The sequence below is a fragment of the Neodiprion pinetum genome, chromosome 1, assembly GCF_021155775.2.
Source record: "Neodiprion pinetum isolate iyNeoPine1 chromosome 1, iyNeoPine1.2, whole genome shotgun sequence".
NCBI lineage: Eukaryota > Metazoa > Arthropoda > Insecta > Hymenoptera > Diprionidae > Neodiprion > Neodiprion pinetum.
In genome coordinates this window covers 29,341,388-29,357,622 of record NC_060232.1, presented here as the reverse complement: position 1 = coordinate 29,357,622, position 16,235 = coordinate 29,341,388, and the positions used below count along the sequence as shown (strand labels likewise).

General features: G+C 38.7%; 1 protein-coding gene across 2 annotated transcripts in view; it reads left to right on the top strand.

The window, feature by feature from the left end:
• CAH1 (carbonic anhydrase 1) overlaps window positions 1-16,235 on the top strand; it is a 31,489-nt gene that overhangs the window by 9,386 nt on the left and 5,868 nt on the right. For both annotated transcript variants that reach the window (XM_046615808.1, XM_046615800.1), the window contains exons 2-5: window positions 7,834-8,034; window positions 10,433-10,554; window positions 13,263-13,358; window positions 15,911-16,025. In XM_046615808.1, coding sequence (XP_046471764.1) covers window positions 7,834-8,034; window positions 10,433-10,554; window positions 13,263-13,358; window positions 15,911-16,025 — 534 coding nt within the window. The remainder of the gene's footprint in view (window positions 1-7,833; window positions 8,035-10,432; window positions 10,555-13,262; window positions 13,359-15,910; window positions 16,026-16,235) is intronic.

The window sequence follows — 16,235 nt, the reverse complement described above, 5'->3', positions numbered from 1 at the left end:
ATTCTAACGACCGGTTAGACAAGAAAAAAAAAAAAATAAAAAAAAATGAAAAATTGTATCTATTTACTTAAATGATTTGAAAATATGCAACGAATAGATTCCTTTTTCTTATAAATATTTGCCTGCCCCACGAATTATGTTGTTATGAAAAATTTGTTCTCTCTATAATCTATATTTATGCACGTATAACGTAAAGATCAGTCATGACGTATATTTTTTTTTGCTCATCGTTCACCTTGCGAGGCATCAGAGCTTGTCTAAATGTTTCAAAATCAATAATTAATGAACGATTAAGCGTACCGTGCTGAAATGATTGAGAAATGATTATCATTTGCGCCCGAATTTATAGAGATTATTTAGAATAAGTTTGTCAGTCAGCGTAAAATCTCAGAGGTGAACTTGCAACTTAAAGTTTGACGAACTGTGTTGACATAAGGAATACGTGAAGCGAAGTGAATACTTTCTCTGTATTAACGAGATTCTGTGCAGTTGACCGAAATGATAAGGACCTTGCCGGCAATTAGAATGTCTAAAATTCAGCGAATTGACTGGCGTAATTTACAATACAAGATAAGAATACTAGGATCGAATCGTTTGATTGCAAAGCTGATAAATTTACTTGACATCGTTTAACGGTCAATGCTTAACGTCAGGAATTAAATCCGCCAATAAATCGCCTGTTTATTATTGAAATAAAATTCCTATCTCCGTGTCGATATTTGCGCAGTTACCAAACCGGTGTGCAATTGCGTGCCGCTGCAGTTCATCGACTAATAATAACTCTGTATGCACTCCAATGAAATGCAGCAAAATCATCCGGGGGCATGTATAACATATCCGGTGATAGGGGGCTAATCATCTGAAACGACTGTATACAGAGTTAACTAGTTTCTTATCATATCGGAGGTAGTAACTTTGTCGTAACGATTCATGCTGAGGAAAAACCGCTGTTTCACGATTTTGGAATTGTCTGGAATTTAGTAAACCGTAATAAAACGAAACGCATTCATTTAGAAATTTTAATTCCTTCAAAATCATTGTAAAATTACGAAAACAACAATGTTTCCACAATGTTTCGTTGCGATAACGTTACAAATTTCAACCTCGTGGTTTCCTGGAGTCTTTACACTCGTAATCTCAGCAATTCTCGCATAAAATGTGAGGAACGCAGTTGCGTTCTATGACAATCGTTGCATTGAGGTCGAGACGAGTTGACGAAACGAACCGGAATAATGTGTTAAAAAAAAGTACTCGAGATAACCAGTTTTCAAGTATTTTATTTCTCAATTCACGGTTCAAACTGACGGCTATTGGTTATTCGCCCGTTCACGGTTGTCAAAAACTTACCAATTTTCCCACTTGGAGGAAACAATTCAACGCTGCAATGTATTCACGGCTCTATTCTTACCTATAATTATGTACTACAGACCGGAATGTGTATAATGCATACATATGTGTATATGAAAGGTTTATCTTGAATCGTATGTGCTTTTATACATGTACGGATCACGCGACCACTTTGCAAATGCGATGTTCTAACTTGGTATCCTATGTTAGGTGCAATTATCGGATGAATGACGGGAGCGAAAATATTTTTTTCCTCATTTGTTTGGTTTTTTTTTTTTTTTTTTAAGTTTTTTTTTCAATTTTTAATTGGTAATATTTTTTATGTAGACGTCGGGGTTTGGGATAGATATATAAACAATTCGAGGATACCTGTGTTACATCAACACTACGCAAAACGTTTGAAAAATCAATTACAATGTAGATTTTCTTTTACCGTTCGTTATATCCAAGGAATACTTCGTCGCTTGCACATTTGTTTGTACAGTCATTTGTATACGCAAGTTGAAAGAAATTAAATATTTGTAGAATTGTAATAATATTGTTGAAAGAAAATCGTTGCGATATGGGACGTTAACATGCGAAGATATTAATTAAGCATACCTACAATGAAGAGAGAAGTAAACGAGAAAAATATGCTGAATTACACTTTTTAAAACGAACGTAAAATCACGTATTTGTAACTCCAAAGTTTGATAAAAAAAAAAAGAAAAATATATTGTACTTTTTATTTTAAAATAAAATTAAAAAAAAAAAAAAAACCGAACTTGTGCCGTAGAACAAAGAACATTAGTCTTGCATTATTTGACGTGAATAAATAAATCGAAATATATCCGTCCGAACCTTGAGCATCGTCTCACCTTTTGCTAAACAGATTAAAAGCTTAGGGATTAGATAGAGGGGACATTTTTTGGGAGAAAGGGGGAAAGACTGCGAAGCCCCGCAACACCCGACGCGCATAATATGCTGCAGCTAGTGTTATAAAACAATTGGATCTCGAATTTTGAAGCGTAGTCTCGGATATTCATCCCCCTCTGCAGTTTCGCTGTGGTTCAAATTTTCGATTACCTAAAGTTTTTAAACCCATCGAACCCTCATTTGTACCTTGTATGAAACTGTAAGTCGTTTAATGTCTACCCATAATTCGTCGGCACGATAAATTCGCTGACTTTCCGTTGGTGCCAAGCCCGTTCCAATTACACACAGGTGTAACCGAAAGTGTCCCTCGAGTTTCTTTGCGTCACGCGATAATTCCAAGCGACCAAGCCCACCAATAATCGTTTACCTTGTCCAATATCTCGCAATAATTGGGTTGTCACTGTTGCGATATTATATGCCTACTTTACACTCATGGGAATTAATTTTCGCCTTGCCAGAAGATTGATTTATCGAACTTTGACGAAGTATTTCGCACAAAGCTTTTATTGATCACTGATCGATCGCGCTGTTAGAGCGAGTAATAAATTTGTCTCGTTCAGAGCTTATTCAGATACTCTTGTGTCACGCATTTTCACAGTCAAGTTTTTCAATCAACGTGATTTATTTCAAATTACGCCACAGAGACTGCTCAATATTGACGTGTGGATTTGTCGATATTACCGGAAAGTCTAATCGTCCTCATATTTCGAAGGCTGTATTTATTACGCACGATAGGCGCCTAATCGACGTGGGACGATACACATTTATCGTTTGCAAATAAACTTCCGAACGGATGATCGATACACTTGCACGACGAACGGTTCAAGCCTGCCGTGGATTAACTAATTGTAAATTGACGGGCCAAACTCATTAACCGATAAGAATTCGCGATAAGATGTACATATATCCGGCATTATATACGCACATCTTGACGATCGATAGCCACCGGATTCCGATCTTCGGAGCTTTATGATTTTGATAGCTTGACGCGTTAGCACGTTTATTGAAATTGATCGCCATTTTATCCACATACAATTGCTAACACGTATTGCAATGTATGTGTAATATACCGTACACCGTCACGAGATATAATTTTATTGCAATATTTTGTGCACGTAATAATCATTTTGTGCAAAGCTTGACGTTTCCTCTGTCACGTGACGATTTTCTTCACGCCACTTTGTGAAAACGGGAGATAAAAAAAATTTTTACGATTCCGCGTGCGTCTTCGTAAAACGAATCGTAAATATTGCAAAAACTATTAGCCATCAACTTGAGAGACGCGTTGTATAAAATATAGTAAATACAATACGTACCTACCTCCTGATGCCATAATTCGTATCTATCACATGTCGTCGTGCTGTTTTTATCTTTGAATAGATTCAACAATAACCGCCGTGCTGCATGGCAGGAATCCGCTCACTTCGACGATCGTAAATCTCGGCATTTATCTTCGATTTCACGACACGCGTGCCAGTTGAAGGCCACCAAAAGTTGACGAAACTTTGAAAAGAATCCCTCGGCTGCCATCGGTTTGTCCCCAAATTCTCCTAGTTTAAAAGGAAAATAATATCTAATTGCAACAGCCGCTGCGCTGTGAATACACCCACGCTAAAGAAATATGTTAATTAAAGTGTTTGAAACAATTCCAAGGTACGTTTCTATGAAACAGAAGTCATTCCATTGTCATTCCAGACGAACTTTCAAGCGGAAACAGATCAAGGTGCTTCTTTTGCAGGGTGTGGGTCTGGTGACGTCTTTCTTCTCGCTTCAATAGTAACAGGCAAAGTTCTTGTCTCTTCAATTAATATAATACTCAAGATTCTGTTCTATCTTTTATTTAAGCACCGCAAGTACCTGCAGCGATGTTATACTATACATATCGTGTTTTAACGACAATTGAGACATGCATTATATGTGTAACTTGAATTGACGCGTCTCAATGAAAGAATTGATCGTATATACATATGCGTAAATATTATACTTATAATAGTTTAAGGACGTATTCATACAAATAGTTATTCACATTCGATTTACAGACAACAATCAGATGCTCAATTCATACTGAAAACACACTTGTTTGTTCCACTATAGAAATTAGGTTTTTTAAATTGGTATCTCACTTGACTGCGTCCTATTGTCATTGTAATTTACTGTAATATGAGTGATATTTCTGTATTCGATGAAAAAATTAAAACAAAAACTATTTATAAACAAAAAGGAACACGTCAGTTGAATAATTAGCGCTTCCAAGTAATGGACCGCGTTTTATAATTTAATTAAATCGAAAAATTATAACTCAGGCGAATAATTTGCTTATCTTCTTTTTTTTCTCGATCTTTCACTAAATGCATATGGTTAATTCAAGGAATCCTTTCTCCGTATGCAGAAATTTCAACAGCGTCCTTCAGACAAGACTAATAATATTATAGGTATAGTAAGCTTGTGCCAGAAATGCCACATCTAGCTTTTTATAGCGTGAAAGTTATATAAGAAATCCGTGTACAAGTTCATGTTATACCTACGAATGGGATTGAGAAAATTATGTTTGTAAATTATATAACTCTTATCAAGAAAATACTTGAATTATTATTTTAAATAAAGTAGAGATATAACGATTGTGAGAGATTTTTAAGAAAATTTCTACTTCCTTCGACAGATTTGAGTTTTGAAATCGAATAAATTTTAGGTATAAGTGACATAGCTGTACGTGTGCAACGTAATTTTCTAAAAACACGTACCATCCACATAAGATGACGGTCAAACTTGGTTCTTCCCGAAAGATACATACTTGTTTCTTTCCAGATTCAAAAAAAAAAAAAAAAAATATCACAGTAAAAGTGAAAGGTCAAATGAGCGCAATCTCATTCACATAACGCAAAACTCTCATCCTTTCACAAAATCTTTCTCTTAACCTGAACAAACTTTTTAGGGGATGCCACGGTGGAGAATGACAAATTATTTTTTCCGAAACACTGTAACGCACATGTACAGGTACGCTAGAATTGGTATGCGATCTAACGTTAATCGCGAGTAAACGACAACTCTTCCAGCTCTCGTATATCACGGGGAACGTCGGTTGTCATCGGCTAATCTACAATCGTCGTCGTCCCTGTCTCGGATGATAAAGATGACGAAGGCACAATCGACATCGTTCGAGGATCAACGCCATGCCATAAAACACGAGTCAGTCGGATCGAGCCGATATAAATTAATTTTTCAGCATATAATATCCATACATACGCACACACACATGTATACGTATGTATATATGTATAAAGATATTATGATGTATCTGGTAATTGCCACTAGAAATATGGATAAGCAAATTACACGTCTCATAGTATTATTGGAATATACCCAATGACGATTAAAGTATTTGCGTCGTGATCTGATAATCGCTTTTTGATCGAAGGGATACCGTATCTTCTTCAATCTACATTCATAATATAATTGATCGACGCGGACCGTATCTATATACCGTAACGTACAAATAAAAAATATATACATGCTTCATTCCCCGCGTCCATGTATAATACGAGGTCACATATCGACAAGCTTTGCAGATTAATTCGCGGTAGCAAATCCTTTAATCAGACACCGGAAGTTGAGTTTCAGAGAGGGTTCAATCTAGCCTGTTTATTCTCGTTTATAACCTACCGAAGGTCTGCGAGCACCATTTTATCACGCTCCTTTTTCAATGCCATTGCACGGTTGTGCAGATTTACTCTCCTTGCGGACGAGCATAGAAAATGCAAATCGAACACGTTCAATTTTTAAATACGACTTGACCGTTGTAGACACTTTTGAATACGAAATTAAAATATTATCGTTAATTTTTCGCACTATCAGTCACAATGCGGGTGTCCTCCTTGACTAAGCACAAGGACTGCGTTTGTCAGCCCTGAGATCCGGTTTTAGCCATCAGCGTCGGTATGCAAAAAAAAAAATAAAAAATAAAAAATAGAACCACACTAAGCACTGACTGAAACTGAAACATGCCGCACCGTCAGATATTCGATTACCTTATTTTTACACAGATGTAAAACACGTTTTTTTTTTTCACAGGTGTATTATACACAATGTACAGTTTACACGGATACTCTCGGTCGACCGTAAAGTAAACTTTCTCCTGTGAAGGTTGAGTTCGACAGAGAGACACAAAAAGTTAACTAAATATTAGCTGTTCTCTAGTTGCGAATTACCTAATTATGTGAACAGCACAAATGCTCTCGTATCACTGCAGATATTTGGAGAATTCAAAGAACACGTGCGATGGTGTAATATTTTCATTGATCATAAAATACCTGCGGATAATAAAAGTTGATGCACTAATGTGTTGTAAATTGTTAAATTGATCAATTTCATACAGCTGGTATGACTTTCGATGCATTGAAAAAATTAGTGAACGTACAGAGGGTGCATTTATTTATGCATATTTTCGTCGTTGCTCGTTTGAAAATAAATAGTTGCTAAATCGGAGGAAGTCCCATTCATTGAATTCTTTTGTTCAAGTGATTTATTACACAGCAGACATTTGATTATACTCGACGTATAACCCTGACCGATTTTTACCGATGCGAATTATTTCCGCTTTCCATCTTGCCGAGTCTATTTAGTCAATTTATACACATAAAGCTAATCCACGTCGGATCTAAGGACGTTTCGTTCGCTTAGAAACACACCCAGGGTTCGCGGATCACTGTATGGATATTCAAGCGAGAACTGCTCGGCCATTGTTTAGCCGAAATTTTAACACGAAAATAAACCGAAGGTGGGTACAATTCGAGGTTTTTGCAACCTCGAACTGGAAGGTCCTTCGCACAAACCGTTAGAGATGTCTGAGGTACAATCAAATCAGCGATAATCTGTACAATTTCATCATGTCCCTGTAACGAAAAAAGGAATTCAAGGTGCCAACGCTTGTGAAAATGGAAACGAAAATCAACGTGTACCGATGCATCGAATACGTATATGTAAGGAAGTAAATCTTGCAGGTGTACGTCGTCTATAAGTAGTCACGTGAAAAACGTCATGTTTGCGAGAGGTTTATGTTCGTTGAATCTCGCGGCAATAAAAACTGTCAAGTTGATAACGGTTAGAATCGCGTGAATGAAATAACCAAAGACAAATGTAGTGTAGAGGTGTTTTAATCCAGCCGTCTGCAAGGATCTGGCATAGAAATTCTGAACCGAAACACGTATACGCGGTAACAATCGGCATGTGTGTATGTATTGTAACGTTGTCGCAAATTTACACCGTAAATTTGAATTTTCGGGCGTGGTTCGCGAACCTGGCGTATGTCTGAGGGATTTACAGAAGCGTGTAATTAGAATCGGAGAGCAGTAAATAATGATAAGATAATAGAGGAAGCAGCGGGCACATCATGTGACAACTTTCAGGTTGACAGTGAGATAAAACGAGGATATTATACAGCGGATGTAAATATACCTACAATGTGGCGAAAGGCTTAAGGAGTCAAATCGCGCCTACGTCACTTATTTTTCCTCGTTCGCAAAAACACGCCGTCGATACTCGAGATCTGAATCCAACGTTTTTTAATCCTTTCAGGGCCCAGTACGTGGGTGGAGAGATACCCAATGGCGGCGGGTTCCAGGCAGAGCCCGGTGAACATCGAGACATTCCGTGCAAAATCCGACCACGAGGCTCTAAGTAGCAAACCGTTGAGTTGGCGCTACCCGGCGACGGCATCCAAGAAGCTGGTCAACCCGGGATACTGCTGGCGCATCGACACCGACGGCGATGGCACGCGTAAGTCTTCTCGCCTTTGCGAAAGGCTGCTAACTTGACCCAACTTGGCCGACCGATTGAAAGGTCGGCACCGTTTGCCCCCCTCCTCCCTCTTTGCGCTACGCGCTGCACGCAACGCGATTAGCGGTGAAGAAAAAACGTGGGAATTGTTGCTGAAAATTTCTTCATTTGTAACACGAGTGTGTAGTTCTTTGACATCGCTTTACGGATGTTTCTTCATTTTCATTGGCATCGAACGTCGACGCGATTTAGCTTAGAAATGGTCTACGGCGATTTACTTTTCCAGTCACAGTGATGAGCAGCGTTACACTTCAAAAATTTCCATGTTCTGTAAGGCTTGTCGGAGTTTATTTACAACTTTAAATTATCTTTGTTGGTTCGTATAACCCCGAAACACCACGAGTATTTTCTTGAGAATTAGTTCCGATATCACATCCGTCGTATTGAATACGCCATCTTGGATTTGGATATCATCGAATTCAGACTTCAGATTCGTCGTCAGCGACACCAAAAACCCCCGTGTTTAACAAAATTCAGGCCGAAATATTGCGTTGAAAAATGGGTGATGGAAAGGGTGGTTAAACCACCGAATGAAAATGAATTACAGAAACGTGCGGCTGTGCATAGTGATTTTAACATGGTTGTTTATTCGCTGGTTGGTAGAGATTCTTGAGCCTTTGTTTGCCGTGTACTTATCGTCGTATTTAAACAATCTCTCTGACAACAAGATTCTGAATAATTTAAAAACCTTTCGTTGCTATCAAACATAGTTCTCGTCTTGTTTTTTAAGCGTCTTTCCATATTACCTATTTCCAAATAATTTCCGTCCAGATCGAGATCCCGTTGTTTCATACCTGAACTTTGAATCTACATGCGGGAACTCCGAGCATAACGAAGTCGGTGCAAGTTTTTCCCAGTGTGCACTTTTCGGTCCTCTCGGTCATATCTTTAGCCTCTCTTAAAGGACCGGTCAGTCCCTGGGGCAAGTCACAAACGATTCCGAATATCGAGGAGGCTCGGTGTGGTTCCAGAGAACAAGTCGCGTACGAGTTCTCGTCCATTCAACCTGACGCTTTACAGAATTATCGTCATTTTCACGATCGCGGAGAGGCGTAAGAAGCAAGCAAAAAGGTTATTCAGTCGCCAATATTATCTCGTCCAGAGTCCTCGTGCTCCGATTCGGAATCATAACTGACTTTTTCACGATAATTTTGAACCGACGTAACGACCGATGATGACTTGTACGATATTTTGACTTTGATAACTCGACTTTGCAGAATTTCGAAGCTTTTTCATCGTGACAGTGAAAATTGTGGAACGTTAATTTTTTTCGCCGCAGTGAATATCAGATGATACAAGTGAGTCGAAAATACTTGGTAATGTATTCTTTGCGGCGAATCTCCGGCGTACCTTGACCATTTTGAATCGTATTAGAGTTCTGCCTCGGATTTGAACCGTGGAAGACCTTGCGCCAGTCCTGACTCACAGTCTACGCTAAATGCGCATACGCGTGCTGTGCTATATATTGTATACATTTACTGCCCACATGCAGTCTACCGGTATGACATTGAAACGTGTTATGAATCTCAATGAATTTTCGAATCATTGTTTCGCCGAGTGCCGATAAACTACGTGTAATGAAAAGTGACCGCATAATGTTACTAATAATTAGCTCTACGGTGGCGGCAGGCACGATGCCTGTTGACTGTACAATCGTAAACGATATCGCTGTACCTGCGCCACACTTGTAATTATTTTTTAATCTGCATTAACTGAGGTTTTGATACTGTTTACTCAGTATGGAGTAACGCTGCGTAAATACTGTTGAGAAACGAATCGCGCGAAGCCGCCTCTTTCGACCTCGAAAATTCGTACAATACCAACAAGTCCAAATCTTTCGAGGACTCGAACTGTGCCATGCTCCTAAAGAGCCAAGCATTCAGTCCGATATCACTTTTGAATTTAGCATCCTTATTTCCAGCGTTTTTGCCCTCGCTGTACCTCATCTCGAATGTACGTATATATAGGGCAGCGACTTGCGTACGCGATGGTATAATGACGTAACGCGTGCGATGTAACGTTTCCCGGCTCGTATGACATTCAATAGAGTATATCCTGTGGGGTAATTTTGGTGTATTGCTCGGTGTCGAATCCAAGCACTTTCGAGTTCATTGTAAAAGTACAAAAGTTTTCGTCCCCACGGTGTCAAGTTCGATACTTATACGATATGTAATCTTGTGCCAAATCATATATCCCAGTGTTAACGTTAAGTGCATCCCGCAGCACCGAAAGGCCGATTTATCAGTAAAGTGTCATTTGAATCTTCATGCTTTTAATTGCAGGCTCGTTTTTTTTTTTTTTTTTTTACCAAAACAAATTTCTTCGTTCTCGATTACAGTCTTGACCGGAGGACCGCTTATGGACGACGTCTACAAGCTCGAGCAGTACCATTGCCACTGGGGATGCTCCGATTCCAGAGGATCCGAGCACACCGTCGACGGGCAAGCTTTTGCTGGCGAGGTAATTGATTCCTTTTCTTCTTTTTCTTCTTATTATCACAAGGAATAAGCTACGACATTTGGAAATTGTACGATCGTCGAATTTTCACCAGAGGAAAATAAAAAGTCGAGCTTTCTCTGCGACGTGGAGGAATAAGAAAGTTCATGAACGTAACGATACTTGACTCATGGTGCTGTCGATAACTTCGATAATTGAATTAACACATTCGTTTCTTCGTAAACTATAGTGTACAATTTTTGATTTTCGTTTTTTAAGATTTAAAAGAAATAGAGATTAAATTTTCCGACAAATCGATTGCCGCTATTTATTTTTTAGAATTATTCTCACATTGCGAGATAATCGTAAATTTTTAAGAAAAAGAAAACTCAATTTCTGAAACATGTCCAGAACATGTCAAAATCGTCCAAAAAGTGTTTCTTCACTCAAATAAAGACATTTTCAGTCAATATCTTTGTTTTAAAGTGAACGGATTAGACCGAAATTTCTATAAGGCATTCTCGCCGAGTGTTGCACGCACTGTAAGACAATCACGCGGGGCTCGTTCTAGTTTAACCATGCCTGGAGGCTGCAACTGGCTGCAACGAAAACGGTTTGTTCGCAGTCTGGAGTTTATTATGTTATACTTATATGCATACATGTATATAGTGACTTTGTCGTGTGACAGGCGTGAATCATGCGGCACGTTGTTTATAGTGATGATGATGATGATAGAAGTCCCCCCCCCCCCCCCCCCCCCCCTCGCCCCTTTCGCGTTAACGTGACAAGTGCTCGTATGATCGTAAATTGCCTTGTAGACGACCAAAAACGAGTCTTAAAAAGGTTAAACGAGCCTGAGAACTTCAATTAATTTCTTTTATGCCACAAAGAATTTTTGTCTATTTGTAATAATATTTTCGTTGGTTTTCTCCCCCTTTAAACGGACATATCACTATTTTTATAAAGCCACGTGCGTTGTTGATAGAATGCCAAAAGTTGTAAAGAACAAAATAAAAATTAAGCAAATTTGGCACAAGCGCAAGAAAGAATTTGCCCTGTTTTCTTACATCATCCGAGAATGAATCGGTCGAAAACATATGTACAAAAAAAAAAAAAGAAAGAGATACCTACTTCAGAGAACTGCAATTTTTCTACCCATTAAGTAACGGCCAAGGATTAATGTTACTGCAAAAGATATATCCGGAAAATGTGGAGATTAAAACTTTTTTATGTGTTTGCGAAAAGGTTCACAGTTACATAATGAACCTGATGCGAGCAATATTTACGAGTGTAGAAAATAATAAAGCATCGAAATGTAATACTGACAGAAATATAAAGTTCACTTACGTTACACGAATAAGTGCATTGTATAATGAATTTCCAGTTACATTTATTATTATTCTCACACCGGAAGGTCCAGCAGATAGGACGCGATGGAATTATATTCTATAGCTTGTGTAAAATAATGTCACCCATGCACGTTGTGCTGTAGCTTAGAAAACTCAGACACTGGTAAGTAATCTTCAAGTTCTTGTACGAAAATTTGGATAGGGCTTGAATTATATTTAACTCATCACTATTGCCGCTTGGTTTCCTAACTTCGTCGTTAGCGCCTCGAAGTTAGGCATCGCTCTGACACGCATGAGAAAATGGTAACATTTTCAATAGCGATTAGAGCCGAGACTATGTGCCAAATTTTAAGATATCATACTTGTAACGCGTATCGTAAATGAGGGAAAAAACTTTATAGATATTCACTTCGTCAATTTACTTTACTTCGACTTCATTTCAAATACATAATTCGAACGCTGAAGCTCGGAGTCCGAGAAACCTAAGATTAAGCCGTGCAACAATTAAAAACAGTTTAAACAATTAAGATCTATGCAGGGCTATTACTGCGTCAATTGATGATTGCCGAGTAGGGAACTGTTTTTTTTTCTTTTTTTTTTTTTTTTAACTTTTCTTTCTCTTCTTTTGTTATTGCGCATGTTTGCGAGAATCATGCGCGTTTAATTTAAAATGAACGAGGACTAGTGATACCCAGTTTTGTAATACCATCGACACTTTGTATCTCAACGATTGCTACAGACTGTCAGTTTACGATATTTTTGAATCTTGAATACCGACTTCAATGCTCAATTTTATTAGGGATTTAATCGTTTTCAATTCGCTACCGCATATCGCTCGTTGCTTTGAGTTGCAGTAAAAAGTATTTAAGCGAGTTCCCTGGTCGATTTCGACGTGTCGTACACGTGACGTAGAAATAACGAAACGGCACGGAATCTACGAAATCGTAATAGCAAATTCATGGAATTCATCCCATTTCTTTATTTCTGCGTCAAATGAAAATGTGTTTGAATCTTTTCGTCAAAAATTGCGCATAGAATGCGGCTGTGAAGCCCTTTTTCGCGCTTGACGTATATGAACTTTGATATTCGAAGATATCCACCCTTAATCGCCTGTACGCAACGGAGAGAATTATTGACTCCGTCGATCTTAATCGTTTATCTTTCTGTTACGTTCTATTCAATTATCGCGTCATGGTGCGCAAACACTAGACCGTATATCGTTAGATTATACATAGAACCAGTAATTACTACCCGATCGTGAGTTAATTCGCAGCATGCCTGAGAGCACACGACTTTTATACTTGATCGTACGGATGTAAAAATTGTCGCTGCAGTATCGTGGCATTAATTTGTCTAACGTACTTCCTCTCTTCGACCTTTCAGCTCCACCTCGTGCACTGGAACACCACGAAGTACAACACCTTCGCCGAAGCTGCAAAGGCGCCGGATGGTTTGGCCGTGCTGGGCGTATTTCTGAAGGTGAGTTATTCTCAGTTTTGTTGAAATCCTCGACCAATGAGGAAAAAAAGGCTTACGCTCTCTCACGTCGGTAGGGCATATACATATAAGGTAGGTCCCACCTGCAATTCGCTCGCCGTTCCTTCCTCGCTATCTTTTAGGTCTTCCGAGTTTGCCGGCAGCGTTGGGATTCGCTAAACTCTTACATAAGTCTCTGCATAGTGTATAAAGACATTTCAATGTTGTATAAACCAAGCGTAATTTACTCGTAAGCTGCTGCAAGCGGAACCCGTGCCAGTGCTTCTTTATCATCGTCAGCAGCCTCTGATCCAGTCGCCATATTCTTACGACATACATTATCGCATAACCGCGATGCATAATGCGTACATTTGCCCTCACGTAATATCGATACACTTTGCCGATGATCCGTTACCTTTTTTTTTTTCAAATTCCTTTCCATTCTCTGCAACGATGTAGGTAGTTCTCCCTCGATGTCTGCATACGAAATGCAATTTTTCTTCGGTTAAACGATAGAATTTTTTGAACGAGCGCGATATCTCGTCCGATGAATTATTTTACGTTTTGAAACGGGTCTCGTCTTCCTTGTAAGACTTCAACGTAAATCTGCTGAGGTGACTATTGACTACTTATGTCACCTGTTTATCATACCGTTTTCACGCTTGTCGTATTTTGTTTTTCTTATCGTTGCGTTCACTCCATGAATTATTCTCTCACTCAAGTGGGCAATTTTAATTACGAAGAATTCTGCGTGTCAATTCATGGACATCGGAGTAATAATCTTAATAACGACATTGAGTTTCTAATATTCATCATTTTTCAATAGAAACTCGAGGTCTGACAACCTTAATGTCAAACAGTTAAAAAAAAACAAAACCCTCGTGCTCTTTCTCCGTTCAAACTTGAATTCTCAAAACTTAATTTGATCAAGAATTTCTAGCCAGTTAAAAGTGCGGAAAAATTATATCGAAATGTAATACAATTTTCGTCCGAATTATCCCTGGCAAAATGGGGCAAAGATAAGTAACACAAAAACGAGAGTTTATTTCAATTGCTAGTCAGCATGAAATGCAGAAATAGTGTAACTGAAAATTATGTCGATCTCTTATTGTTGATCTATTTTTATTTCGCGTGAGCGAGAATCATGGGACAGAATCGTAACATTGACTTTTAGACATCTCCTTCTATAACCGATACTAGATATAAAATCAAGATCTTCACAACAGGTTACAGCGAATGTCCACAGACTCCAATTCAAACATTTTACCAATTACTCGATTCGGTTCGCACAAATTATCGTACTCCTAAAGGCAACTGTATTCATTTTGTCAATGATTGAAATTTAAGTCGATGACGCGTTCGTTATAAATATGGTGCGAAATCGAATTCAAAGTAAAAAATACTCTTTTCAAACAATTGGTTTAACAATATTATGGCGCAGGAATTAAGAGAGGCGTTAATTTAATCTGGCAGCACATGGTACAGCGCTAGGTTGGGTTAGGTTGTGTTTTATCACGATCGTTATATCAGAGAAACGAGTTTTTCACTCACGGTCGTACACCGCGGTTACTCGGATAAATATACCGACCGTGACGTCGTCATTAACGACGAGTTCCAGCTACACGTTGTTTCATATACATACACTTTATCTCACAAAGTACGAGGAAAATAAAAACCGCACATGTACGCAGAACGAGCAATGCCGATGACAAAGACAAAGAATGAAAAGAAGAAGTAGAATACAAAATAAGGAAAGAATCACGCCAGCAACCCATTAGTTCCCAATCATTTCGATCGATGTCATTTAGCTATGCCGTTTCTTATACGTGATTATTTTATAGGTCTCTGACTTCTACTTGCGATATCCTTTATGCATGCGATTCTTGGCTTTATTTTCTGCCGCCTTTTGCCGCTTCGCCGAATGGACAACAAAGGATTCGATCAAACTGTGCCACTGTTTCTCATGTTTGTCGTGACGACCTCGTTGTTGCGTTAATACCGTGTCCCCGATCACCGACTTGTTAAACTTATTTCTCCGTACATTTCCGTAAACACAGAATCGCGGATAATCGACCTATCTCTATTTTCTTAGCGAGCTTTATTGCCATTTTTATTTCAAAATTCATTCTCTCGTCGATTCAGGCATAAAATCAGACAGAAGTTTACGATCCTTCGCCCATGTGCCGAGGTCGTCTCTCTGCACGAACGTCCATCCCGCGCCATTGTTCTGCACATGTATGCGATCCGTCGGTGCTAATTGAATAAAGGGTAATTGATAAGCGATAAATTTGCAAATGCCGCATTCCATTATTCCACCTCTATACTTATACGTCTCAATTATCCGATAAGACTTAAATTCAACGTATCGCTGTTCGTGGTAGCTATAAATGTCCTTACAAGGTGTTGAATATAAAATAACCACATGCGGTTTTTACGTGTCTTAAAGCTGACCGCACGGGGCTTGCTGTCAGAATTATTTTTTCGTTTCGTATATAATTAATATGCAATTTTGAATGTAGAGATCGATCGATCACGGGTTTCTTTCTCGGTTTCAGGTGGGAAAGACCCACGAGGAGATGGACAAGATCGCTCGTCTTCTGCCGTACGTCTCTCACCGCGACGAAGTCGTTAAAATCACGGAAAACATCGATCCTAGCAAGCTGTTACCCGGTAAGTCCACCTTTCTTAAATGTTAGGTACCTCGTACATTTCGCCAAACTTATTCTCCACCCTAATTTTTCTTCCTAATCCTCTCTATTTTCAACCATCGTATATCCTGCTTGCGATTGATTTAAAAGTATGAAACTAAAAAAAAAAATACTTCCCATTTTCTCTTATTCAGTTCCCGTCGTCTTAGGCATGATTCGTTCCTGTAATATT